Source organism: Furipterus horrens, unplaced genomic scaffold, assembly GCF_987537825.1.
Source record: "Furipterus horrens unplaced genomic scaffold, mFurHor1.1.pri manual_scaffold_8, whole genome shotgun sequence".
Classification (NCBI taxonomy): Eukaryota; Metazoa; Chordata; class Mammalia; order Chiroptera; family Furipteridae; genus Furipterus; species Furipterus horrens.
In genome coordinates this window covers 87,908,249-87,935,574 of record NW_028327178.1, presented here as the reverse complement: position 1 = coordinate 87,935,574, position 27,326 = coordinate 87,908,249, and the positions used below count along the sequence as shown (strand labels likewise).

Genomic DNA, 27,326 nt, shown 5'->3' with positions numbered 1-27,326 from the left:
AGTTAGATAGAAACTTTGAGATGAGCTTGGGCCAATCTTCTGTTCTGCAGATGGAGCAATTGGGGCCCCAAATGGTTAAGTGATTTGCTCCCAAGTTCGTGACACTGAGAGAGTCCTATTCATATGGGGGCCTCAACACAAGGTCTCATGTGTCACAAGAGCTCTAGCTGAGTTTGCAGGGTTAAGGGCTGGGTGAGGTGGTTGTTCCTCAGTAGAGGAGGCCACAGAGTGAAGGGACCCAGGCCGTTGTTGTGGTTCTCACCAGTGTAGCCCCTGTACCCTTAATTAGCCAACACTACTTGTCATTTCTTTCATCATAATATACGGTTCCATTCCGGACAGTTTGAAGGAGACATTCTGAGCATTTGCCTCTCGGTTCTGGATAAGAGTCTGAATTTCCGCCGCGACCCTGCTACTGACGTGGCCCGCAGAGGCGACCCCAAATATGTTGGCCGGGTGCTGAGTGCAATGGTGAGTGATAACAAGACCACAATAACTAGTTGTTACCATATATCAAACCCCATTATGGATGAGGCACAGGCACTCTTACACATGTCATCTCACAGAATGCAGATGGTGGCTGTTGTAGCCCCATTATGCACACATGGAGCATGAAGCTCCTCTAAGTTAAAGGATTTGCCCAATGGCAAGTGAGTGACAGAAGCTGAACTGGAACCAGATCTGCCTGACTCCAAAGCCCTTTACACTGTATCATGAGGCCTTTCTCAGATGACAAGAGGGCTTGACCTTTTAGTGTCCGTCAGGGCTGGGAGGTTGCAATGCTGAGACTGCTCCATCCTGGGCCTTCCTGGAAAGGAGGTAAGTTTCTGAATGAGCCTGAAGTGTTAAGCTTCTTTGTTGTGATCCATCCCCTCCACAACATAGAGTGCTTGAATATCACACTAGAAGCACAGAAGGCCAACCCACTCATTATCTACGAGGGGAAACTGAAGGCCCAAGAGCTGAAATGACTTGCTCACAGCACACAGCCCGTGTGTGAATCAAATCAGAACAAGGCCTCAGACTGCCCATCCAGGGTCTTTTCACTCGCTCAGTCTCTCTACTTGAGACACTCGCCACCCTTCCCCAAACACACACACACACACACACACACACACACACAGGAATCCTGGAGGACTCTCTCACTCTGCACTTAGTATGTAGAGAACACCTCCGTCAGAAAACATCCACATATGGGATCAACCTGCTTAAGAGCTACAAATTAAAAAGCTAAGTGTCAGAGAGTTCTTGATCTTTAATCCTCTGAAACTAAATAATTACCCCAGAGGTGTCTTTAACTTCTTTTTAAATGGACTAGGCATGTCCCAGTCTCTTTACTTTTGAGTTGGAAAATATCCAAGCTAACAAGCTAATTATATGGTTAGGAATTTGAACAAACTTCTGACTGGATGATAAATATCTGGGCATAATCAGAGAGGGCTTAAACCAAACCTTACAGGAAAGGATGGGGAGGCCCAGGAAACGTGGAGGCATGGCGGAGATGTGGGGGAACCAGGGTGGCTGGGGAAAGGTACAGAGAGAAAATGGGGCCTGGCCTGAACTTTCAAAACCAAGTGGCTCAAGAAGTTTAAAGCTGATGCCAAGGTTAAGGAAAGCTGGCCTTCAGGGTGACTTAGGAAGCTGAGCGTCCTTGGCCCAGGAGAGGGTGGGTGAGGCCAGCCGGCTCCAGCAGCTGCTGACTCACTCTCACCCTTAGGACAAACCACTTTTCTCAGTGCCAATTTCCTCAGCTACACCTCCCCGCTGCTCTTTCCAGGCCTCCTGGTTGGGCTGGGCCATGAGCTAATTATGGGCTGTGTGGGGCTTTGAGATGCTCAGAGATGACCCTGCTAATTACCACTTTGGTGACTGGGCTACACAGTGTTCCATCTGGGAGGAGGCCCCATCATGCCTGATCCTGCGATGAATGTCCAGATCCTCCTGGAATGGGATGCAGCGCTCACCCACCACACAGAGGCACTGTGGGACACTGGGTGAGCCTGACCTGGGCAAGCATCCTTCTGTTCCCAGACTGTATGTTCTCATAGATCTGGCCACTTGCAGACACCCACAAAGAGAGGGAGCAGGGCTTACAGGCTGCCAAATCCTGGTCTAGCCTCTCACCGTATGGTTTGGATAAGTGCTGGTGAAAGGGTCATAAACTCTGAAAACTTGGCTGCTGGAAACCCCTGAGTGCTCACTTGTTTCTCACTTTCCCTGTATTGGAAGGTGAAGAACTAAGGACCAGGCTGGGGAATGAACTTGCCCAATAGTCACTGAGCTGACAGCGCCAAGGATAGGCTTGTTACCCCCATTTCTCTTTCTTTTTCTCTCTTTTAACTGTGCATTATACAATGGTTTAGACTTTCACAAAAGTAGAGGGAAAAGTAAAATGAACACCTACATACTCATCACCAGCTTCAGCAATTTCCCATTCCAGACCAGTCTTGTTTCACCTCTGGCCCCCTCGTCCACAGACCATTTGATAAACCCCAGGTGTTACATCATTTCATTCAAAAACATTTCAATATGTGTCTTTAAAAAACAATGGAACTCAGGTCTCTCAATTTCTAGCCCTGTGCTCTTTTTACACTGTATCATGGTTGTGTTACATGTATAAGAATCATGCCTTAAATTGAATGAATGAACGAACGAATGAATGAATAGCAATATTCCACCTTTAGTCTTTGCAATAAGAAGTTAGTTGCTAAATCCTAAAGTGATCTTTCAGAAGACTGGGATGCCAAAAGAGAGTTTCAAACCTTGGACCCTCCAAGTCAGATATCAGTGATAGCCTGTGAGTTGTGGCAAAAATCCTGTGCAGGGCACTGGCCAGGTGGCTCATTTGGTTGGAGGAGCAAAGTCCCATCCACCAGAAGGTTGTGGGTTTGATTCCTGGGCAGGGTTTGATCCGCGGTTGGGGTGCGTACAGGAAGCAACTCATCAATGTTTCTCTCTCTCTCTCTCCCCCTCTTCCTCTCTCTCTAAGATCAATAAATATACCCTCAGGTGAGGACTGAAAAAAATTTTTTTTAAGAAAAAGAAATCCTCTGCAGGCTGGATTTCTGACCCCGCTTTGCCACTGACAAGCCATGGAGCCTCAGTTTCCATGTGAGCCCGCTGCAAATGTTTGATGCATGGGTTAGGGGCAATCAAACATAACCTATTAAGCAAAGCGCTTTTAAATTCATAAACTACTCAGTACCCCTAAGGGAACATTATTACAATTCTCATCCCCAAGTCACCTAAGAAGACACAGGAAATCCATTTGATGGCACCTTGGCTTCCCTCCTCATCTCCCCACTTTGTCCCCTGAAGTCTGCTTGTCACTCTCCGCTGATTCATTTGAGAGTTTTTGTTGTTGTTGTTTTCCCTGCCCAGATCAATAGCAATGATGATAATGGCGTGTTAGCTGGGAACTGGAGTGGCAGCTACACTGGTGGACGGGATCCCAGGAACTGGAACGGCAGTGTGGAGATCCTCAAAGAATGGAAGAAATCTGGCTTCAGGCCAGTCCGATTTGGCCAGTGCTGGGTCTTTGCTGGGACCCTCAACACAGGTACTCTGGGTGTGATGTGCCTCTGCTGGGTCGGTGGGCAGCAGTGGAGTGCCCCAAGGTGTCGTCCCCACTGCCACGTGAGGCCTCAGACTGCCCCTTGATTTGCAGTGCTGCGGTGTCTTGGAATTCCTTCCCGCGTGGTCACAAACTTCAACTCAGCCCATGACACAGACAGAAACCTCAGCGTGGATGTGTACTACGACCCCATGGGAAATCCCCTGGACAAAGGCAGTGACAGTGTATGGTGAGTGTCTAAACCTCTCTGAGTGCCAAATCTGAGCAGCATCTTGCTCTCTCCAGCCCCTGGGACCTGGCTCCAGACAGGAGTTGGGAGGCAAATAACGTGTCAACACATAGTTTAGAATAAAAATGCCAATAGTGCTGACCGCACATCTAGCAAAACCCAAAACAACCCTTCTCAGGTTCTGCAAACTCTGATGGTTTGCTCTGTCCCACACCTGGATGAAGAGTCTGATACCAATTCATAACCTGTGCGATATCAGATATGGCTCATGGGCTCTGCAAAGCTGCCCTAATATACAGGCCCATTAGCCCCTGTGCTACTTTAGAAGATAAACATTGAAGTTATTGATCTCATAAACTGATCTCATTTCAGATAATCCATATAACTTATGGGCTTTCTTTTTTAAAAAGCTACTCGTTTTCTCTTATGCTTATATACTTTTTATGCACCTTGGTTGATAGAATAAAAAGTTAATTTATTCTGGATTCCAGCTGAAAATAAGAAGCTTTATATGTATATGGGCATATATATTTCTAACCATAAATAGACCATGTACACATATATCTATATGCACATATGTGTATATCATGTATAATACATGTGAACCAGAAGTTATATAAAACTTACATGCATATATCTATAACTTCATATAGCAGTATATATACATAAAATAGATATTGTTTCAGCTTTTCAAGGTTATACCACATACCAATTACCAGGTGGCAACTGAAAATAATTATGTCTGTATCTGTATATTCACATAGATATCTGTGTCTGTATAGAAAGTGCACACATATGTCAGTAATCCATTGTTTTAATCCATTTCAAAAGAAACACACACACACAATCACATGCATAGATACAGTAGGTAAGATAGCAGATGCCATCTTATTTCCAGATGTTCAACTTTGAGGTAGTCTATATAAAATATTCTTTATTACTTGTTATTCCCAAATAAGTACATCCAACTTCTCTGAAATATGCTTAGTGTAACTAATGGAATAGTCAAAGGAAAATAAAAATTAATGGAAAAAGCTATTGAAACAACCACCCTGTGCCAACAATGGAAGTTAGTGACATAAGCAGCTCCGAAGGAGAGTGAGGCTCATGTAGCTCCCCAAGGTCATGTGGTTTCAAAGTGTATTTTAGGATGTTCTTTCTGTATCTGCACATCCACAACTTTCTCCCCAATGACATTGCTACTTATGGCAAGGTTTTTTTTTTTCCAGCTTCTCTTAAATGGATATATTTTCTTCTTGGTTTTTTCTCTTGTTGTTTTGTCCAAAATGCCACTGCAACCTGTTCTGATTGTTGGGACAATGCCATTCCTGGCCTTGGTTTCCTTCACTAAAGGAGATGATTGGCCCATCAAGGCAACTGATTTGGTGGTGGGATAGGGGTCCCTTTTGGCATAATCCTTCCATGATTATCCTGCACACTAGAAACTGCAGAGACCAGAAAGCTTATGACTTGGTCCTTCTCCTGAAAGCATTTCTGGTGGTGTTAGGGACCAGGGCATGGGCAAGCCATTAGCAGAGGCTGATTAATGACTCAGAATGGTGCATGGAGCACCAGGTGAGTGACTCAGACAAATCAGGGAGGGAGTCGCCAAAAAAGGCTTCTTGGGAGCAGGAAGGTGGAGCTTCTCAACTGAACTTGGAATTAGAGCCCAGATCTCTTGATTACTGTTTCATGCTGTCACCTCACATCAGCTTCATAATTAATTCCAAATATAATCACCATGGGGCAAGTATGGTCCCGTGGAGACATGCCAGGGTGTTTGTACTGTCTTTTGTGTGTGTGTGTGTGTGTGTGTGTGTGTGCCTCCTTGGATGGTGTTGGGCCCCAAAGCTCTGATTTTTGGTGTGTGTCTCATCCCCCCTCGCCTCCCCAAGATGCAACAGCCTTTTCTGAACTCTCCACAGAAAGCAGTGAGTGCTGATGTTCCTACCACCCCTTTTCTTAGTGTCTGTGGGCGGGGAACCAGCACTGGATAGTCTGAGGACAGAGCATACTGGGTCTTGGTTTCAACCCCACCACCATCCTGCTCTAGTATGTATGTAAGCCACCTCATCTTTCTGGTCCTAAGTTTCTCCATCAGTAAACTTGGTTGGCCTAGAACTAGATGTTCACTTAAGTTTCTTACCAACTTTAATCTTTTGATTCTGTGCCACTTCAGCTCCCTCTATTTTTTTTTTTTTTTTTATCTTTGGTATGAAAGCTACCTCTCCCAAGGGAACTCTTCCTTCCCCTCTACATGGATCCCATACAGGGTGGGGTAGTTAAACCACAAGTTATTTTCGGCCTGGAGTGAAATTACTGTCCTATTATTATAAGGACAGTTTGGGTATGGACAGAAGAACTTTGATCTGAGTCTTTGCATGTTGCAGATGTTGAAAGCATTTAGAAACTTGTCCAGATTTTCCTAAAGTATTCAAATATAAGAATCAAGTGAGGTTAAGCATCTGAAAATCCTTAATAAAAGCAATAAGTAATAATTCATTGAGCAATTGTTGTGTACTAGGTACTTTTCTAAGTGTTCACATTTACTCTTCAAAAATGATGTAGTGGACACTATAATGATCACCCCCGTTTTATACTTGAGGAAACCAAGACATGGGTCATTTACCCAAGGGCATGTAATGAGAAAATGGTGAAGCTGGACTTTGAGCTCAGGTGGTTTTGTAAACTCTGGAGTACCAGAGAGATGCCAGATAATATTTTTATTATTAGTCCTGACTGATGTTTGAAAAGTCTAACAGCTTACCTTGAGATTCTTCAGAAGGGTTAACTGGGCAACCAACCGGCCAGGGCTCTGGTTAGGTTGGGAGCTGTCCAACCCATTCAGATGGAGAAGCAGAGTCTCAGGTCGCATTTGGGCAGCAAATGCCACTTCTCCGTAAGACTAGACCCTGTCTCAAGGGGTCAGGGTAGAGAAATGACTTGCCCAAAGTCAAACTATGAATTAATGTCCAAGCTAGGAGTGGAGCACAGGTCTTTTTCAAAAGGACTCTCCTGAGTCAAAGAACATCAGGACTGGAAGAGACCTTAGAGAGGGATCTGTTCATTTTAAAAATGAGAAAACAAAAGCCCAGAGAGAAGTAAGGGTAAACAGCTGGAGACATGCAGGCACTCTAAATAAGTTTATGACTCCACATAAGTTCCTTAATTTTTTCTGTACCTTCATTTTCCATCTGTGAAATGAAGGGCCAGGTCAGGGGATCTCAGCAATTTCTTTCAGATCTTTCTTTAAGTCATATTCTTCTAAGCCATTTTGCTCATAGCAATGGTTTGGCTTAAGAGGCACCAGGTTCTCAAATATTCACTTCTTGAGAGTATGGATGCTTTCTAAGGAATTATGGCGGGGAATTCTTCTTTTATATGGTTCTCTTCTGGACCTGCTCAGAAACCAAATTATTTGGAACAGTTTAGCCAAGGTTATCTTTATCTTGACGTTTCGGTCTTGTTTTCTAATTTATTTGACTTGATTCTTCTGCTTGTGGACTTTATAGAGCTCCAAGGTGGAAGGCACATGGGATTGCCCTGCCCTGTCATCAAGGAGGTGGAGCCAGCCAGTCCTGGAGAAGAACTGGCACCCCATCCATCAGCCCAAGCCCCTGGCTCCTAACGCAATCTCTCCATGGCCACTAGTTTCCACTAACACTTAGCCAGCCCCCATCATACCTAGAGCACCTCGCTCAGATCCACAGCAAGGAAACCAAGGCTCCAAGAGTGGCCCCAACCCCGAAGTAATTCAATTCAGAAAACATGATTAAGTATGTGCTGTGTGCCAGACCCTGCACTGGGCACTGGGCGCCAAGAGGAGTGAGACGCAGGAGCCACGCTGGGCAAGTTCATAGCTGCATGAGCAGATTGGCGAGCATATTTTCCTTTATTTCAGAGAGTATGTTTATAATAGCTGTAATTCCAACATCTGGATTATATAAGGAGTAGTCACTGTTGATTGTCTTTTCCCTTGAGGATAAGTCATGTTTTTCTGGTTCTTTGTATGTTGACCAATTCACGATTATACCCTGGACATTGGATATGCCTGGATTCTGATATTTTGTCTTAGCAGTCTACCTGGGGTAGACTCAAATCGCCAATTCTATCTCACCTGTAGTGAGCAGCAACTCAAGTCTCGGTGCACTTTTGTCTTCAGCTGGACTACTTGTAGTCAGCCTCATACGTGCAGGCTTAAGAGGTCACCCAGGAGCTTGGGTGGAGTTTATATAGCAATTAGGGTTTCCCTTTCTCTGATTCTTTCCTTTCTAGGACTTCTCCCTCACTCTCTAGTGAACTTGGTTGACCCAGTCTCTGTTTCTTCAGGTCAGAAAGATGTGGGCCGTCTGTTGGACATTTTACTGCCCTGCATTTACCCTAACTGTGGCCTATCTTTAGTACAAAGTCACCAAAATATACTCGACCCATGCAATCCCATTCTTCCAGGCTTTGAGTCCCTTCCAAAGTCCTCCCACTTTGTTCATTCTCAGTGTTGTCTTTTGTATTTTTTCAGTTCATTGTTATCTGCCGAGGAGACTATCTGCTATGAACTTACTCCTCCATGTTAGGAACAGAACTACAGTTTGTTTGTTAGTTAGTTAGTTAGTTTGTTTGGTATTTGCAAGTTTAATATTTTTACGTAGTCAAATGGATCAGTGTTTTCCTCTATGGCTTCTAGAGTTGGCTTCTTTACTTAAAACTATCTTCTCCACCGCATGAGTATTTTTAAAAAGTGTTTTTTTCAAGTTGGATAGAACTTGGATTTATGTCAGACTTGTATTTTCTTCTAGTTGAACCTCAGACTTCCAAAGCCAATGTTAATGTCATTGCTGGGGGGTTGGGGAAGAGAGAAGAGGGCGGAATCAAGAATGAATAAGACTTTGGCTAACTGGCTATACCTGGTGAGGGAGGGGACTGGTGGCTGAGACGTACCAATTGGGATGCCATTGATGAAGAACACGTTAGGACCGGTCATTCTTCAATCCAGATCTCAACGCAAAGGCTGTGTGGCTCCTGGCCAGATGTGTCACTCTCACTGCAGCCCCATTCATTTTCAGCAAACACAGAATATAATGGTGTGCCCTAACAAGACACACAAGAGTAAGCTGCACAGGTTTACCTGCTGGTTCACTGGCTCTGACCTAGGTCTGCTCTGCTCCTCAGAAAGGCAGTAGAACGTGATGGTCAAGGACCGAGGTTTTGGAATTAGGCATACCTGTACACACTGATTCTGTCATTGTTAGCTACTTAACTGCTCTGAGCCTCCATTTCCACTTTTATGAGATGGGCATAAAAACAGTACCTATTTCACAGTGCTGTGATAATTTAAGTGAGACAATGCTCACCAAGTTTACTACAATAGCTGGCACAGGGTAAACTCACTTGATGAGTTTCAGATCCCTGCATGGTCAGACCAGAGATGTGGTTTTTGCTATTCACCTGCTGTGTGGGCTTGGGCAAGCTCTACAGTCTCTGGTTCTATCTGCAGGAATTTCCACGTCTGGAATGAAGCCTGGTTTGTGCGGAATGACCTGGGCCCCTCATACAATGGATGGCAGGTTCTGGACTCCACCCCCCAAGAGAGGAGCCAAGGTAACCCCTGCTGGCCCACTGATGGCCCCCTTCTCTGGGGTTGATTCTAAGTCACAGCCTCTCGGTTCTTTACAGTAGTGGACAGTGACACAGGGAAGTCACCCAAGTCCTCTCCATCTCTGGAAGGCACAATGGGATTAAAACAAAATATGTCAAAAGTAGATTTCCCCTCCTGCTATGTAACTGAGTGCCTTCCCTGTGCCTCCATGGCTGCCATCCATGGGGAAGAAGCTGTCCCTCTGCCTACACTGTTTTTCCTGCTCTGCCTCTAGCAGGCTGTCCCTCATAGCATAGGATTATCTGTTACCTTCATTTTCCATCATTTCTTTCAAACTTAAAAAATAGTTAATTATATATGTAATGTGTGCACATGGTCAAAAAAGTTTTCAAACCATTCTCAAAGGACCTAACAATGAAAAACAAGTCCCCTAACTAACTGCAGCCTTTCTACCAGAAGCAATGGACGTGACTAGATTTGGGGGACTTGGGGATGGAACAGTAACGCTCCAGATAGTTTCTGGACCACTGTTTTTCAGGCTTTTCACTGCAATCCATTAGTGGTTATAAAAGCAAGTTAGTGGGTTGTGACCATCATTGTAAGAAATGAAATAGGATGGCATAGAAATGGGTGGGAGGAAGGAAAGGAAAAGAAAATCACAGGGTACATTGGACACGGTAAGAGTAAGTATTGTCCTGTGAAACTTTTGTTTCAGGCTCATATATATATGCCATGATGTAAAATCTATTTCTAGAGGTCATGATTTTTTAAAAAATACAAAAAACAGTTGAAGGTGACTGTTCTAAGCACATAAAGTTGTGTGTGTGTCTTTTTTGTTTGTTTTGGAAACACAAATGGGATAATACTCTTCTTTCTATTCTGCTACACCTTGCTTTTTTTCCAGTTGGGCACATTATGAATGAAACTATATTTATACCTATATATCTGTATTTAACTTATATTCATCTATCCATTTATCTATTTATTATCTATCTACCAACCTATGTATCCATCTGTCTACCTACCTACCTACCCACACATGCATCTATCTATCATCTATCAGCGTATTCTAAGCTGAGTGCTAGAGAAGGAGGTGATGGCTGAGCGTTCAGGGAAGCCTTCCAGGAATAGAGATGTGATGATTTGGGAAGAATGATTTGCACATGTAGAAAAGAGGCAACCCTGGGCACAAGACAGCATCACTGAGGGCAGTGGGTCAGCACGAATTATGCACCCACAGAATGCAGGGTGGGGCCAGGTTTCTAGAGAGGTGGAGTCTGACCAGGGTGCCATTACAGGAGATAATGATGGCATGGGAGGGTCTGTGCTGAGTGCCAAATGAGGAGGGGCAGACTGTCAGGGCCTAAGGAGTTTGGCAGGGGAGTTGGGTGCTTATGGATGGTCCCCAGAGGAGCAGACCCTGGGGTGGGCTGTTGCAGATAGGCCTGGCTTTGACACACATCCAACCTCTGCACCCTGGCCACTAGGGGTGTTCCAGTGCGGCCCTGCTTCAGTTATGGCTATCCGAGAGGGCGATGTGCACCTGGACTTCGACATGCCCTTCATCTTTGCGGAGGTTAATGCCGACCGCATCACCTGGATCTACGATGCCCACCGCAACACCACGAGGCAGAATTCCTCGGACACGCATACCATTGGCAGGTACATCAGCACGAAGGCGGTAGGCAGCTACTCCCGCATGGACGTCACGGAGAAGTACAAGTACCCAGAAGGTAGGAGGGGCACTGGTGGGGCTGTGCCACTCAGGGCTTGGGGGCAGGAAGACAGCTTTTAGGGTGGGGAAGAGAAAATGCCACATGCTCCTCCCACTTTCTCAGCCAGTTTGGCCTGAATGGTAGGACTGCTCCCCAGCACCAAACGCCCAGTGCCCCAGACTATTTCCAGTGGGGACAGGACAGTTGTGGGCAGAGTGGCGCCAGCAGACGTTTGCCACAGGGCACAGACAGCTTTTGTTCCAGTTCATCTCCAGCGGTGTCTCTTGGCCAATTGCACAGACAGGGTGACAGCACCGTGACTGAACAGCACAGGGAGAACTATGGCCCCCATGGGAGTTCCCCAAGGGCGTTAGGAGAGATTGTTCAGTCAGCCCACTTCCCTAGCCTCAAAGACACACAGGCAGGGAACATAATCTGAACAAAGAAATGGACAAAGACCCCAAAGCCATGGTGGGGCTGTGCTATGTATACCTCAGAGGCGTCCCAAGAAGTCACAGGAGGTGAGACTGCATCGTGAGGAGAATGCGCAAGTCCCCGAAATCTTAACATCCACACGCATGCTGTCCCCGCAAAGCCACTGGGAGGACTAGTTGCTATGAGGCCACCTTTAACTCAAATGACAGTTGTTGCTCTATTTTGGAAATTGCTACCAGAGTCAACAGCCTATCTCTGAGGATTTTCAATAGTGCCAAAGTTCTACATTTGAAGGTGGTGTTCATTTTTAGAAATAGCCAAGAGTAAATTAATGCTTGCTCTAGCAGGCCACAGTCACTCCTTAATGGAGCCAACATTGCTCTGTCTCAAATGCCTTGAAATAAGTTGCTTCAATGGATCCTCACAGTTGACTCTGAGGGTCAAGAAAGCTGCTCTTGTAAAGCTGCCCCAAAGTACATCCTAAAGTAAACCTTAAAACTCTTGCAACTGCTGGCTGTTGGTGCTAGCTGCAGTTTACATAAGAGGAAAGCTGAGCACAGGAGACAGGGTCTGGTTTCAAGTTCAAGTGGATGGCCCCTCGGGTGGTGGTATTTGTGGACATTTTGAGGCATGACTCTAGGGCAATGAGATTGGTGGCCTCAATTTGGCCCCATCTGTCTCTGCTCACCATTTCCCCTGTTGGTGTCAGATGGCCCTTCTCTCAGTCAATAAACTGAGACATCCCCAAGTACCTGCTCTGTGCTCAGCTCCAGGGAGACAACAAAGATCAACCAGATGGGGCCCTGGGCTTGCAAAGCTCATAAGCCAGGGGAAGGCAGATGTAGGACAAGCATTTTCAGCAATGTCATGATGTCGAAACAAATGTAGAGGCCAGAGAACAAATCATCCAGGGCAGGAAGTGAACCTCAGCCCTATCACTTAGATCTGTGCAGGATTCTTAGAATCCCTGATCCCCCCTTTCCTCGCTTGTGAAATGAGAGTAGTAATGCCTGTCGTCAGTATAAATGAGCTGGTGTCCATATAGCACCAAGTGAAGTGTTGGGCATAGAGTGAGGACTAATAAACTGCTGATTTTTACCAACTTAAACATCTGCAGCCTCATTGGAATAATGGCTTTTGAAGTGCACTACTTACATGGACATATAATTCTGTGGGGTGCCTTATCTTACTGTCACATCCTGTGGGCTCTGGCTGTGCCAGTCAAACCTCCTAAGCAAGGGAATGGGGCCGGGTTGTAGCTAGCTTGGGAGAATCCCTGTAGGAGTCCTGGCAACGCCCCAGCCCCTTCGTGACAACAGGGCTCATCGTCCTGCCTGCCTGTTGTTGCCCAGTTTTCCTTCCTAATGATGCCAGTTTGTCTCTGAGGGCCCTGAGGAGGAAAAGCTCATAAAATGACTTGCTAAGCATTTGTGCAATAGCAATACCAAGAGAGAAAGCAGTAGTAGGAAGCTTAGTCTTGAGTAAGCCCAGCAGGTGACCTATATAAGTATCTAGGCTCTGAGGCTCATTGTGCATACACACCTGCTTTGAGGTCCTGGGCACAGAAGGATCAGCTCCCTGTGTAGGCACCAGCTCTGGGTGCAGACTTACAGCTTGGCTAAAGAATGGGAAGGTACCAAAAGGAACCCAGCCCACCAGCTATCAGCTTGGGTAATCTGGCTGCCTGCCTCCTTTTCAGTAGGGTGTGTAAGGGGAACCTTGGACTGTGGGTCCTGAGGACTGGCCCCCTGTCTGCCTCTAATCCCCAGATTAGACTATTTGCTTGGGCTGGTCGCTTTCCCTCTTAGGACCTTAATTCTAGTATGATGGACTTTATTGAGTTGGCCTCTGAAGTCTTAGCTGGTTGTTACACATAACTTAAGGGCAAGAACTCACTAAGTTCTAAAGTGCTTATGATAAGTCATCTGGTGTCTTAAATTTTTCACAGGTTTGTTGGAGAAGGTGGGGGCCAAAAATATGGTCTGCAGGTATAAACATGGTAATTCTTTGTGTACCTGTATTCGTGTTCCGTGTTCCTGGAAAGTCAACCCCTTCTCATTGCTAGTGGATCTCTCTCCGGGTCAAGGCAGAAAGCCTGGTGTGAACTAAGAGCTCAACACTGGCTCAGACACTTAGAGTTGGTTCTCAGCTCTTAGTGTCCAAGAGCCATGGTCTTTAATGTACATCATAGCCATTCTCCTGGGACTGTTCATACCATTGCATTGAGCAGGACTCACATTCCAACTCATGGTCAGAAAAATCCTGTCCTTTGTGTTTTTTGTTTTGTTTTTTTGTTTTTCACATTAGAATTTAAGTTTTTTAATTTTTATAAATAACTTATCTGTTACAAAGATAGTTTACCCAGCTAAATCACAAAATTCCTTTATGTTGTTGAAACCTGAACTTCCTTGGCAATTTGAACCAGTCATAACTTGGACCCATACCAACCGTGGGAAGTTCTTGTCAGCTGACACAGACAAAAGTTCCACTCTTCAACTCTTGAAGCACCTGTAGAAACAAAGCAGAATAACATGGTTTAGTGGTTTAAAGAAAAATTTAATGAAGTCAACTTTAAATCATAACATTTTTTATGAACTCATTCTAACCTTTTCAGCCCAGTTTTTATTTACTTTTAAACTATCTGTTTTTTTCAGATTTTATTTATTTATTTTTAGAGAGAGGGAAAGTGAGGGAGAAAGGGAAGGAGAGAAACATCAATGTGTTGTTGCCTCTCACATGCCCCTAACTGGGGACCTGGCCTGAAACCCAGGCATGTGCCCTGACTGGGAATCGAACCAACGACCCTTTGGTTTGCAGGCTGGCATTGACCCACCCTATCCAGGGTTCTGTTTGTTCTTTAAGTCTTACAAGGGAATTTCTATAAAAAGAAAGAAGAAAGAAAGAAAGAAAAAAAGAAAGAAAGAAAGAAAGAAAGAAAGAAAGAAAGAAAGAAAGAAAGAAAGAAAGAAAGAAAAGAAATCTAACTTAATTGACCTAGGCAAAATATCAGGTCATATAGTAATTTTATACAATTGCTGATAGAGCTTTTCCTATAGCTCCCTGGAAATTTAGGCTGGTTGGAAAAGCACCATAGACCAGCTGGTCTGTGAGCCTCACATCAGGGAGGATGAAATGGAGACCAGGAGAGGCCAAACACTTGTTTGCAACAGCATCTTTGCGCAGCAGCGGAACCATTGTTAGCCCCAGGCCATCTTTCCAGGCAGGACCTGGCCTTTGTCCAGGTTGCCACTGCATACTTGAGATGCTTCTCTCTGTCCCCCCACACAGGTTCCAGCCAGGAAAGAAAAATGTTTGAGAAAGCACTGGGGAAACTTAAACCCAACAGCACATTTGGCCCAACATCTTCAACAGAGGCTGAAAGAGAGGAACGGGAGCCCAGTATTTCTGGGGTATTCAAGGTTACTGGTGTACTGGCAGTGGGCAAAGAAGTCAACCTTGCCCTGGTGCTCAAAAATCTGACAAGTGATATGAAGACGGTGACGGTGAACATGACAGCCTGGACCATCGTCTACAATGGCACACTTGTCCACGAGGTGTGGAAGGACTCCGTCACAATATCTCTGGACCCTGAAGAAGGTAACGCATCCTACATGTTGTGAGGCACCATGTATCCAAGGTCACTGTTATTCTGTTGGGGTTGGAGAGTTCCTATTAGAACTGACTCAGTTGTCTAAGGAAGGAGCAGGATGCAACCTCTGTGGTTAAGCCTTGGATTTTGAGGTTTTGGAAATTACTGTCATTCTGAACAGTGCAAGTTAGGGTGTTGCCAACCCAAATTCTTTTACGCCCTGAGAGAGGAAAGAGGGAGGCTTGGGCAATTAATAGACATATCACAATATCCCTGACAGCAGCAATATCAACCGATGTGGCATACTGATGCACCACAAGGATTTTTAAAACATGCCACACCTGACTATTTAGTCAAGGACACTGACCAGTTTTTCCTTAGATTGTCAAATTTTAAAAAATGACAACAACCAACACAGCAATAGCCATCTGGTGTGGATGAATCAAAATTATATCTATTGTTTTTTCAGATCAGCAAAAACTATTATATATTTTTTGGTGTGGTGCAGAATTTTAGTAATTAGATTATGTGTGCCATGCGATAGAAAAGGTTGAAAATCGCTGCCTGGTGGGTATATACCACTTCCCACAGTATGCAGAGTACTTCTTTATATACTACCTCATCGACCTTCTAGAAATAATAGATTCCAGTATCCCCATTTTACGGAGGCTAAAACAGGCTTGGAGAGATTGGGGTTCACTTAAGAAATTGTCATATCTGGTAAGAGCAATGCCAGCGCCTTGGTCCTAGGTTTCCTGCTGCTAAATCCAATGCTACCCTCATTTTCTAGGATGTATAGCGCCACATGCACCCCCCTCATGCCACCCCCATCTTACCCCACAATGAGTCACTTTTCAGGTTTGACCCAAGAAGAGTTGCAACATACCATGGGGCCTTGAACCCTCACCGAACATTCCCCCACAGCTGCCAGTGGGTGAGGGGAGTTGCCTGATGACAGCGATGGGTTTTCTTGGGGGTCTTAGAACTTAGGAGGCATAGTGACTCCTTGCTCCTGGTAGCACAGACAAAAAGGGACCAGATGGAGGAGCAGAGAAAGCCTGGTGCCCGTGGAAGGATTAGAATGCAGGCGTGCCCACGTTGGCAAAATCCCTCAAGCTGTTGCGAAGAGTTGGAACTTACAGGGCAGATTAACAGGGTGGGGTGGCGATTTGTTGCACAGAAGGAACTAATACAAACTGATTAATTATACAGCCCATCTTGAAAGTATTCTGTCTGCAGAGAATGAGACGCGTTATGCCTGTCAGAGGGCAGCATTCCCCTGGCAACCTGGCTTCTCACAGAATTTTTGCAGAAATCTCCCTGTACCAGAAGCAACCGCCCGGCTGTTGTTTACCTTCAGAGCTCGAGGGAAGAGCTATTTTTGTAGGCCAAAAATCATTCGCATGAGGGAAATGGTTCCAAAAAATACATGCTTCTGCAAGAGGCAGCAGAGTGAAATGGGAAGCGGGGAGTAGGCAGGTGAAGGAGTCTTGGAGGCCTGCCGCTGTCACCTGCTTTCTGGGCGACGCTGTTGGTTGCCCTTCCTTTTCAGTGTTGGGTTCTGGGAGGGCTTGACCAGCTGGTGCAAGGGCCTGTCATCTCCACACTGGGGGCAGACCCGGCAAGTTCCCTTAGTGCTAAAGGCAGGGGCAGCCTCCTCCTCGCAGTCTTACCGCAGAAGGTATATGACACAGTGGGTGCCGGGGCACCCTCAGGCCACCCACCATGTGAGGGGGGTGCCCTGGACCACAGAGCAGGGAGAAGTACCTGTGCCCTGTGGTGCCAGACAGAGCCTTGGAGCTTGGGGAGGAGCCAGGTAACTGGAAGAAAGCTGAAGAAGATATTTCCATCTGAGGGAACCCTGTGAGTCAAAGCAGGGAGGTGACAATATGCCCGTTTTGTTGAAGGGACCGTGAAAAGCACAGAGGGTCTTTGAAAGGAGGGGTGAGTTGGGCTCAGTGATGCAGGGCCAGGTTGGGGGCTCTGAACTTTATTCAGCAAGGAGTCACGGAAGACTTTCGAAGTGACATGGGAGAAGAGTGACATGGCGGGGTGGGGGGTGTCTTTTAAAGCCTTATCTGACTGATGTGTGTGGACAACTTGGAAACAGGAGAGACCAGAGGTGTGGAGGTGGTTTGGATGCTGTCGCAATAGAATCCCAAGCTATTAGACAGCCTGGGAGGATCGAAGCCCTCATTCTGCCCATCCCTGGCTTCCCTTCCCAGTTACTATTGCACTGTTTTCCTCATTGTTATCATCACTAGATAATGAGTTAACATTGGTATTCTTGCTCTGACCTTTAGAAGGGAACTTGCCCTCTGACATTTTCTGGGTGTGGAGGAAGCTTCAGCCGCTCCAAGCCCATCCTCCTGAGAATCTGCCCAGCCAGCCAGAGCGCTGGTCTCTCTCTAGTCCCTGCCTGGAGGCTGCACGGGACAGGGTGGGGTGTCTCTTCCAGGGCCTGGCCCAGGGAGGACTCCGTCAAGCCCTGGGCTACAGATATTCCTGGCCAGCTCACACTGACCCGGCTTGGCATCAGCTCTGAAGGTTTCCGAAGCCAACCCCACTCCCTCTCATGCTACTCCTCTGGCCTCTCCTTCCAGAAATACAGTATCCTGTGAAGATCACATATGCTCAGTATGAGAAGTACCTGAAGGCCGACAACATGATCCGGACCACAGCCGTGTGCCAGGCCCCTGATGAGTCCGAGCTGGTGGTGGAGAGGGACATCATCCTGGACAACCCCACCCTGACCCTGGAGGTAAAGGGGTGCCTCCCCAGCCAGCCAACCCCCATGAGCCACAGCCCTCCCAGACCACAAGGGAGGCCCTTCCCTGCTGGAAGGGGCAGAGGACTGGGCCCAGCTCGGGTCCAGCCTCTGCCAAATGGATCAGCCAAGAGAACTTGCTCAGACTCATATCCTTGCTCCCTGACTGGTGAGATAAACAGGCTCATTGCCCCGCGGCTTCTTTGGTTCCAGTTCTAGACTCAGCTGAGGAGTGGCTGGAGGAACTCTAGTTCACTCCTGCACCCACTCAGCTTTGAGCATCTGCTGTGTTCTGGGCCAGGCCAGGGTCCAGGATTACAGAGGAGCACAGGGGGTGGGTCCTTCCTGAAGGGAGCCCACAGCCCAGTGCCCAGACACATTTGGGCACAACTCACATGCATCTCTCTGCTCTCTAGACCCCAGAATGACAGAATGGGGGACTCTCGCAAGGCTAATCTCATGCTCCCATATTTGGCCATTTTGCACAGGTCTTAACCAAAGCCCAGAGAGGAGAAGGAAAGAGACAGTTACTACCAGGGCCAGGGCTAGACCTCAGGCCCTGGGACTCCCAGCCCAAGGCTCTTTTCCAGGTATCCAGGCCCACCTGCAGCCAGCAGCAGCACCTTCACAGTGGTTGACAATGAGGCTGCCTCTGTCTCTGCCTTAGGTTGCAGGCTCTGCCCCAGGCCGCTCCCAGGAGCCCAGGCTCACAGCCTGGGGCCTTGCAGGTCTGCAGAAGGTGCCTAGGGCCACTCTGTCCCTGCCTCAGAACCAGGACCAAAAATACTTGTGTTGACTCCAAGCCTGGGTCTCTTCCTCCAGCCCCTGGGTCCTACCTGCCCTGCAGCCCAGGCTGGAGGCCACCACAGCCAGACAGCACCAAACTGAGGGTAGAGGCTGGCAGGCAAGGACAGCGGGGGAACAGAGAGCCTCATGGATCAGGCATCTGCTGGGTCTGCTGTCAGCGTCACCTGTCTAGACAGTTAATGTCTTTTTCTGTTCTGTCACTGTGCCATCGGTCTCCCGAGCCCCAGGTTTCTGAAGGAGCTGGATAACTGTGGGGAACTTGGTCCTACCCTCCCCTAAGCTGCACTCTAGCTGCAGGGGTTCCCGACCTCAGAGAGAGGATAGGGGGACCCAGGGCTCCCACTCCCATGCAGCTAGCCTGCAATTGAGCCGTTTCTCTGTCCTGGTTAGTCTGATCTGTGCTTCAGAGTGGGGGGAAAGGTCCCCCACCTTGGGGGCTAGGGAGCCAATGACTGGACAGCTAATTTGGGGAAAGCAGAGGAGGGCAGTAGTTCAGGCGTTGGGCCTGTAACCTTTTATCCAGACTCCACCATTTATCAACAATGACTCTGAGTAAGTCCCTTAATTTCTGCATCTTGTTGCTCCAACTCTGCCATGGGCGTAATAAAATATTTCCCTTGCAGGGTATCCTTTCCTCAGAGAAGACTTTCCTGACATTCCACCCTCTCCCCAAATTAAGTTTGGTCCCCGTTAAACACCCTCAGATCCTGTGTCCTAACTGAAGTCATCCCTTTATCTGTGCAATTGCTTAGTGGCAGTCTCCTACCAGACATAAACTCCATGAGAGGAGGCCCTCCCCTGTTCCGAGGCCATCGCTGTCTCCCCTGGTATAATACCTTAGAGAAGCTCATCAGTATTTGTAAAACAGAAACACCCCTGTGTGCATTCTTCGCCACCCACAGTCTGCATGGCCAGTCCATGCCTGTCCCCTGCGTGGTAAGGCCTCTCCTGCTTCCCAGTGTCCCTGCAGACATAATGGACAGCCGAGAGCTGATTCCTACTCCCGAGACTGGGAAACAAGGCTGGGGAGTAGCCAGTTCAGTTATGGAAACGTTCTGCATTAAAACCATCAGTGTTTAAGTGAAGTTAGGTTTTTCTCCAATGTATCCCCTCCTTCAATATCCTCAGCCTTTCTTATAGCGTTACCTTTTATTCCATACTTTTGCACTCTATCTTTGGGATTTCCATATCAAGTCTGCTTTGTCTTTAAAGAGACTATAAAATCTTTAGAAAGAAAATCAGAATACACACAGGCTGGAAAGGAGCCACCAAGAACTTTCTTACTGAATCTTGTTAAAAGGTATCTGCTCTTTCTTTTTGGGGGCATCTTTGTGTGAATTTCCTCCCAACACATCCTCTCCTCCACTTTGGCCTTCAGAGAATCACTGACAATCAGACACAGGTTTCTCGTGGCCCTTATCCTCTCCTTTGGGTGCATGTATGGATTTGGTTCAATGGGACAAGGTAGAAATCAGCAATAAAGAAGCAAAACAAATACATGGAAATCCCAACTTGAATATCAATGTGAAAAATGTGGTACTGTTTATGTAGCCTTTTTATAACCCAATGGCATAGAATTATGCTTCCCCTCTCAAATTATGTCATACTCTTAAGTGCGTTGGGAGAAATTATGGTATAGATCATGGTCTCTAAAATGTTCCAACTATGTACAAATTATTGGTAGGCATTGCAGGGCCTAGTGAGCAAAGGCTCTGGAACCAGGGAGGTCCTGGCTATTCGATCTGTCTGAACCATAGCTTTATTACCATAAAATGGTTGCTCTAACTATTGGTGGCAAGAAAAAGAAAAACCAAATGCAAAAGCAGCCCCCTATTGTGACCCTCAAGAGAAGAGAAGAAATCCACCAGTCACACAATTTCATTTTCTATTTCCAAAATGGTTTCCCTCCAGCCATGATCTCATCTGCTCCCTCCTAGCCCACAGAGGAAGGCAAGAAAGAATGACTAGTTTATTTATCAGATGAGAAAGTTGAGGCCCAGTTAGGTCTGCTTCTTGGCAGGACCACAGGCTTTTATCTTTGAGAGTGAAGAACTCATCCAGGTCGTTTTTCTGACTGGAAACCAAGGCTTCTCTGGCCTCTGACCCAAGACAGTGCAATGTTGGAGCCCTGTCCAGAACACAGCATGACATCTGGGGAAATTCTGGGCTCCAGAAGTTTAGAAGGGCATTACTAGACTGGGCTTCATCAGAGGAGAATGGCCTGGAATGAGGTGGGGGCCCAACACCATATCCTGGGCAGAGGAGTGGACCTAAGCAAGCTGGAGCCTCCCAGGGAGGGGTCTTCCAGGCTGGAAGGGAAGAACAGAACCAGTGAACAGAGGCTCAGGAAAAGTACCGTTATGAGGTGCAAAATGAACATTTTCCCAGCCCTCAGAGCAGCCCCAAATGGAGCCAGGGTGTCCTGGGAAGAAGTGGCGGCCCTTCCCAGGATGAACTGGAAAGAGGGAAGTTAAAGCCCTCTCAGCCGCTGCAATGTGCCACCTCTCCACCTAAGCCTGGGTGTCCTGCCTGTAGCGTGGGGATCATAGCAATGTCTTAGGAACCCCCTTCAGGGATATGTCACTGGCACTTGGAAGGACTAAACAGACAGTCCCTTCGGCCTTCGGCCTCAAGGACATCTCCCCATTCCCACGTCGCCCGCCCCACCCCGTCAGCTCTCACTGAGTGGCAGGTGAGTTTCCCCACCGTGCCCTGACCCCTCCGACCTCTACCCCTGCAGCTGCTGAACCAGGCCCATGTGCGGAAGCCCGTGAACGTGCAGATGCTCTTCTCCAACCCGCTGGATGAGCCGGTGAAGAACTGCGTGCTGATGGTGGAGGGGAGCGGCCTGCTGCTGGGAACCCTCAAGATCGAGTGAGTCCCAGGCCTGAGGGGCCCATGTGGGTGGCGGGAGGGGGGGCCTGGGGACCTCCAGGAGCAGGGTAGACGGAGCTTCTCTAGCATTAGAGCTCAAGAATCTGCCCATAGGCACACATATTTGCATTTCATTTGAACTCCTGGGAAGTCTGAGTCACCAGAGCTTGCAGCTAGTCCTCAGGGCTTAACATATTTGAGAGATCAGGAGTCCCCCACACCTCTGCTGATGGGTCCCAGGGCTGGAAGGGCATGGTGACCCAAGGCAGCATCTCGAGGGAGCTAAAGAAGCAGTGACCTTGCCCAGTCCCATCCAGAGCAGGACTTGAAGCCACAAAGGCCTGTCCAACCTGAGGTCTGTGAATCTCACCACCAACACTGATCCGTGCCCTTCCCCACCAGTGTGCCAACCCTGCGCCCCAAGGAGCGATCCCGGGTACGTTTTGAGATCCTGCCCAACCGGAGTGGCACCAAGCAGCTGGTCGCTGACTTCTCCTGCAACAAGTTCCCTGCAATCAAGGCTCTGCTGTCCATCGACGTGGCAGAGTGAAGGGCCCAGGTGGCCCCACAGAAACTTGGGAACCACGAAGGAAGCAGGGCTCACCTGTCTAGCCTGGGAAACTCCATCCCCCAAGGCTGCCTGGATAGGGCAGTCCAGCCTCCAGCACATCCTGTCCCTCACTTTCACGCTGGGCTGGCTCCACCCAGGCCTGAGACTTGATCACTTTTGCATGTTCCCTGGCTGTTTCTCCCTGTGGCTGCCTGCTTTGTGAGCGCCATGGCCCTGCCCAGCCCTCTCGTCCATCAGTGCAGCAGGATGAGTGGCACCTGACCCAGCGACTCTCTGAATGGATACAGGGAAGAAGATGGTCTAGACTGTTTGCTGATTCCTAGCCTGCAGTTGGGACATTCCTGCTCCTCCCTTGGGTCACTGTGGAGGGAAGGGTTGGCCACCTGTCATGGCACTCACATCCTTACACTCAGAATAAAGTTCAAAAGAGTACAACCACACAGCTCCGACTCTGCAAGTGTGCTGATTTGCCGAAGGTGGCGGAGAAGAAGAGAGGGGCTGGGGCCGTGTCCCTCCTGAGAAGGAATGGCTAATCTTGGGAAAACTTGTTCTCTATGTCCCAGGGTCCAAAGGGAGTGGGCTGGTTCTGTGCAGCTCCAGACACAAAACTGGGGAGGTATCTGAAGTCAGTTTAGGAAAACTTCCTAATACGATGTCCAAAAATACATTAGGTCACCTTGGCAGGCAGCTCCTTGTCACGCAGGCTTCCAGAGCTCTCGTGTGGCTGAGCACTCTTCTTTAGGGCCTTTCATAGGTGTCACAGTGAGAAGGGACTTCAAAGTCTTCATGGGAACTCTTTAGCAGAGCAGGTGCCTGTGATGGTCTGGCCTCTGCTCATGTGGGCTCTTTCCTCCTCATGCCACACTCTTCCTCCTGCAGCCGTGGCCTCAGCAGGGCTTAACTCAACTGGAACCTTCTCTGCCTTCACGTATGTTCTGATGGTTCCTCAACCTTTGCCCCTTGAAATAACCCCAAGCAGATCCCTTAGCTTTCCTGTTGCTTGGGCTGATGAATCCCATTTTGGCAATCATACCTCACTTTCTGATTGGAAGGGATCAGTCCCACCTCATGTCTGGCTCAAAGCTTCCACCCCATGCTCAGCTGGGGTCTGACTCAGGCAGGCAGAAGGAGGCACTGTCCATCCTCAGCTTCCTTCCCCTCCTCCCACGTGCTGCCTGATCCTTCAGTGTTGGAGCAGGGAGAGAGGAACTTAGGAGAGAATGACCAAGGTCTGTTTCACCGGTGCCCAGGTAGCATGGCCACCAATGCCCTGTGTGTGGCTGGTGTGTAAGTGCAGGCTTTCTGCACTGTGTGTTCCCTGGTGTGGGCAGCATGACACTCAGTGTTGGCCCCCAGAGGGTCATCCATTACCTCTCACTGCCCTGGAATTTTCGGCGCTTTCATGATGCGTGAGCCCAGTTCCCTTTCACGGGTCCACTGGCCGTGGGAAGCTCATACCTCCTTGCCCCCCCCCCCCCCACCAAACAATAGGTGCGCAGGTTGCCCCAGCAGCCTGCTCTCTTCCTTGAGTCTCAAGCTGCTACAGCCCCAGCTTCCCGCCTCCAGGGTGCCCTCAGGGGCAGTCAGCCCAAGAGCCTGAGTCTACCGCTTGCTCCCGAGGTCAAGGATCTCCCCCAGCTCTGGTGTCTGGACGCAGCTAAGCTTTGCAGTCTCTGCAGCACAGCAGGACTCCACGTGTTCCTGGGGCCTTGCCCCTGGACTGGGCCTAGAGATGGAGTGTTACAGTCTTCCTGAGGAAGGTTGGGGTGAAATAGACAGACTTCTGCTTTGGTTTCTGATAGAAAGAAAGAAATCCAAAGGTTTCATTGCCTGCCATACATGCGAGGCCTGCCCGAGACCTTAATTCCCTCAACCATCAGCCTTGCCAGCAAGCATTTCCTGAGCACTAACTTTGTGCCAGGCTCTGGGCTGAGCACGGGGCCCAAAGAGATTAAAAATCAACAACAACATGATTCCCGCTATTGTTGGGGTTTCTCCCCTTGAGGGTGACTCCTAAGGTGTAACATTAAAACTCCATGTGTTTTTTTTAAAGATTTTATTTATTTATTTTTAGAGAGAGTGGAAGGGAGGGAGAAAGAGAGGGAGAGAAACAATAATGTGCGAGAGAAACATTGATCAGTTCCCACATGCCCCCAACCAGGGCGCCTGGCCCGCAACCCAGACATGTGCCCTGACTTTGAATGAAACTGGCAACCTTTTGGTTCACAGGCCGGCGCTCAGTCCACTGAGCCACACCAGCCGTGGCTCCATGTGGAGTTTTTAATCAACCCAGGCACATGTGTCTTATATCTAATAACACTCCTCCACCCCACCTCGGTTCTGAAAAATTTTAGCAATAAAAAAGAAATAGCAGACAGTGGCCACAACACTATGTTCATTTCTAGTAGAACTGAACTGGGAGGCTGCAGTATAGTGTGAAATGCAAGGAAACCTGCTGGCTGAACCCCAGAATAGGCAGCTTTGGTTAGAGTGTATGCTCAGATGCCATCACAGGGAACCCCAACACGCCAGGGTCCTAAGTGAGGGAGTCATTCACCCCTTTCTTGTGTAGGAGCCACAGGAGGCAGTTCAGGCACCCAGGATCCTTTGTCTTAAGAGTGTCATTTTCCACTTGTAATGTCTACCTAGTTATTCCAGGTGGCTGTTCCAGCTCAAGCAAAATGTCCACAGTCCATCCAACAAGATGGAAATGGATGGGCACCTTCTTTCCCACTAAGGGAACAATCTGACAGTTGTAAGTTAAAATGATGCATTTCACTTCTGCTTACATCCAGAACTTAGGCCACATCTGCAAAGGAAGTTGGGAAATGTGGTCGTTAGCTTGGTGGACATTTACCCAGATAATGGTGAGGGTTTCTTTTACTGTAGAAAGAAAGGGGACTAGGTGTTGGGGTAACCAGAAAGGGGACTAGGTATTGGGGTAACCAGAAAGCGGACTATGTATTGGGGTAACCAGAAAGGGGACTAGGTATTGGGTCATTTCTCTGACCCACCAAGATGTGGGCCATGCAGGCCTAGGATGGCACTATCCTCCATGGTGGCAGAAAACCCAGAGGAGCACGGAGGACCCTTGAGCCAAGAGCAGCAAAGGTAAGTTGAGTCACACACATACACCTGAGTAAGATCCAAGAAGCCTTGTGTGCTTCTGTCCTCAACCTTTTATCATAGAATGCTGCCCCAAGACCACTATGGGAAGAAGCCTCATTTTTCTTTGTGTCAGCCATGGATGGGTGTCACTCTGTGACAGGACAGTAAGGAGCTAGGAAAAGTCCTGGGTAAGTGGAATAGGGAAAGTGAGGTGAGAAAATAAAACAAGGCCAAACAATCTGAACAACTTACAGCCAGCCAGTGAATTTTAAGACCTTATTTTCCTGAACCAAGCACACTTGAAAGCAAGTAGTTTTTACCTCTCCTTCCTCACCAGAGAATACATAGTTTAAATCACACTGGTTGGGGAGATAGAGGACAGAGACCCAATTAATGTTCTTTGTGCCAGCTAAACCCAAGCACAGATGAAGTCAGTAGAACAAGTAACAGAAGCCCCATTAGAGCCAGACCCAAGAAAAAAGTAAAGCACACCAAAACATAATCCCAACCTTCCACACTGTATATTCATTTTGATGCATCAGCATATTTAAATGCACCTGGAAAACTGATGAATATCCTGCTGAAACCGTCCCCTAAGATTCTCACCTGTAGAAGAGACAATAAAACCCTCGGGGCAAAGACCTGGTGTGGCTTGCTCTAGAGCATGCCCACATTGCTTCCCAGGCATGAACTTTTTACTTTCTCCTAGACTCTAAGGGTCCCCACAACGCTTGCAACCAGGGGAGCAGTGGGCAGTAGCAGTTCATCCCGGGCTTACCCTCTGATCCTGTCTCCAAGGCCCCCTTTTCTCTCCATCTCCAGTGAGCTAAGAGTAGCCCCACCTTGGCTCACTGCTTTCCTGTTCCATTTCTAGGGAGCCAAAGCAGAGCACTGCCTACGCTCTCTCTTGTTGCTTCTTCTACCCTAAGTCCTTCCTTTGTTCCACTCTCCCCAGCTTTAATAAATGCACCCTCAAAATCACCTGGACTCATATTGTGAAATCTTTCCTATATGAAGTCAAGAACCCACATACTACAGGCTGGCCTTAGGCAGACCCACTCCATGCTGGTCCCTGTCCGGCAACAAGCATGCTGGAGGTGACATACTATAAGGGTCCAGGAGATCCTCCCCTATCCCCATCAGAAGATTATGTTCTATTGAGGGTTGCAAAGAATACTCCCGTTATTCACTAAGGCCATCAGGAATGTGCTGGTGACAGATGCATTGATACCCCTAAGTGGTGGCCGTCTCTACATTGAAAGCAGAAGTAATAGCAATGTGCTGCAGGGCTTATAAAATTATAGAAGTAAAATGTATAAAAGTAATAGCACAATGGCTAGGAATGGGAAATTGAACTATACTGATATAAATTACTTATATCATACGTGAAGTAATAAAATATCATTTGATGATAGATTGATAAGTTAAAGATATACACTATAAACCTAAAGAAACCATTTAAAAAATAAAACAAACAAAAATACAAATAATTATGATTAATAAGCCAACAAAGTAATGCAATGTGAGGAAAGAATGAAGATACTGAAAATATAAAATGGAGTCATTTTAACCAAGCTGCTAAAGTTTTTTTTAATGCATTGGTTGATTCTTTTCTTTTCTTTTTTTTTTTCTTTTCTTTAAAATATGCTTTATGGATTATGCTGTTACAGTTGTCCCAATTTCTTTTCCCTTTGTTTCCCTCCACCCAGTGACCCCCCCCTCCCTCCAGTTGTCCCATCCCCTTAGTCCATGCCCATGGGTTGTGCATATAGTTCTTTTCAACATCTTCCTGTCTACTCCATTCCCTCCTACTATGCTTCTTAATTCCTGTACCATCTCCCTCCCTTTCCCCCCTTCCCCCTCCCAGCTGACCTCCTCTCAAAATGTTCCCCATACCTGTAATTCTTTTCCCACTCTCCTTGCCTACTTAGTTTGCCTTTGTTTTGATTCCCTGGGTTCTGTTGTTGGTTGTCGTGATACAGTTTTCATTTTAATGTTCATAGTTTTGATCCTCTTTCTCCTAAACAAGTCCCTTTAACATTTCATATAACAGTGGTTTGGATC

General features: G+C 47.5%; 1 protein-coding gene across 1 annotated transcript in view; it reads left to right on the top strand.

Moving 5' to 3' along the window:
- The window catches only part of TGM3 (transglutaminase 3), a 36,267-nt gene extending 13,671 nt beyond the window's left edge, over positions 1 to 22,596 (top strand). The window contains exons 5-13 of the mRNA XM_090286145.1: positions 343 to 471; positions 3,382 to 3,559; positions 3,668 to 3,803; positions 9,295 to 9,398; positions 10,884 to 11,129; positions 14,835 to 15,143; positions 17,739 to 17,896; positions 21,450 to 21,583; positions 21,986 to 22,596. Of these exons, the coding sequence (XP_090142271.1) occupies positions 343 to 471; positions 3,382 to 3,559; positions 3,668 to 3,803; positions 9,295 to 9,398; positions 10,884 to 11,129; positions 14,835 to 15,143; positions 17,739 to 17,896; positions 21,450 to 21,583; positions 21,986 to 22,133 (1,542 nt within the window). The 3' untranslated portion in view covers positions 22,134 to 22,596. The remainder of the gene's footprint in view (positions 1 to 342; positions 472 to 3,381; positions 3,560 to 3,667; positions 3,804 to 9,294; positions 9,399 to 10,883; positions 11,130 to 14,834; positions 15,144 to 17,738; positions 17,897 to 21,449; positions 21,584 to 21,985) is intronic.
- Positions 22,597 to 27,326: the final 4,730 nt, after the last annotated feature.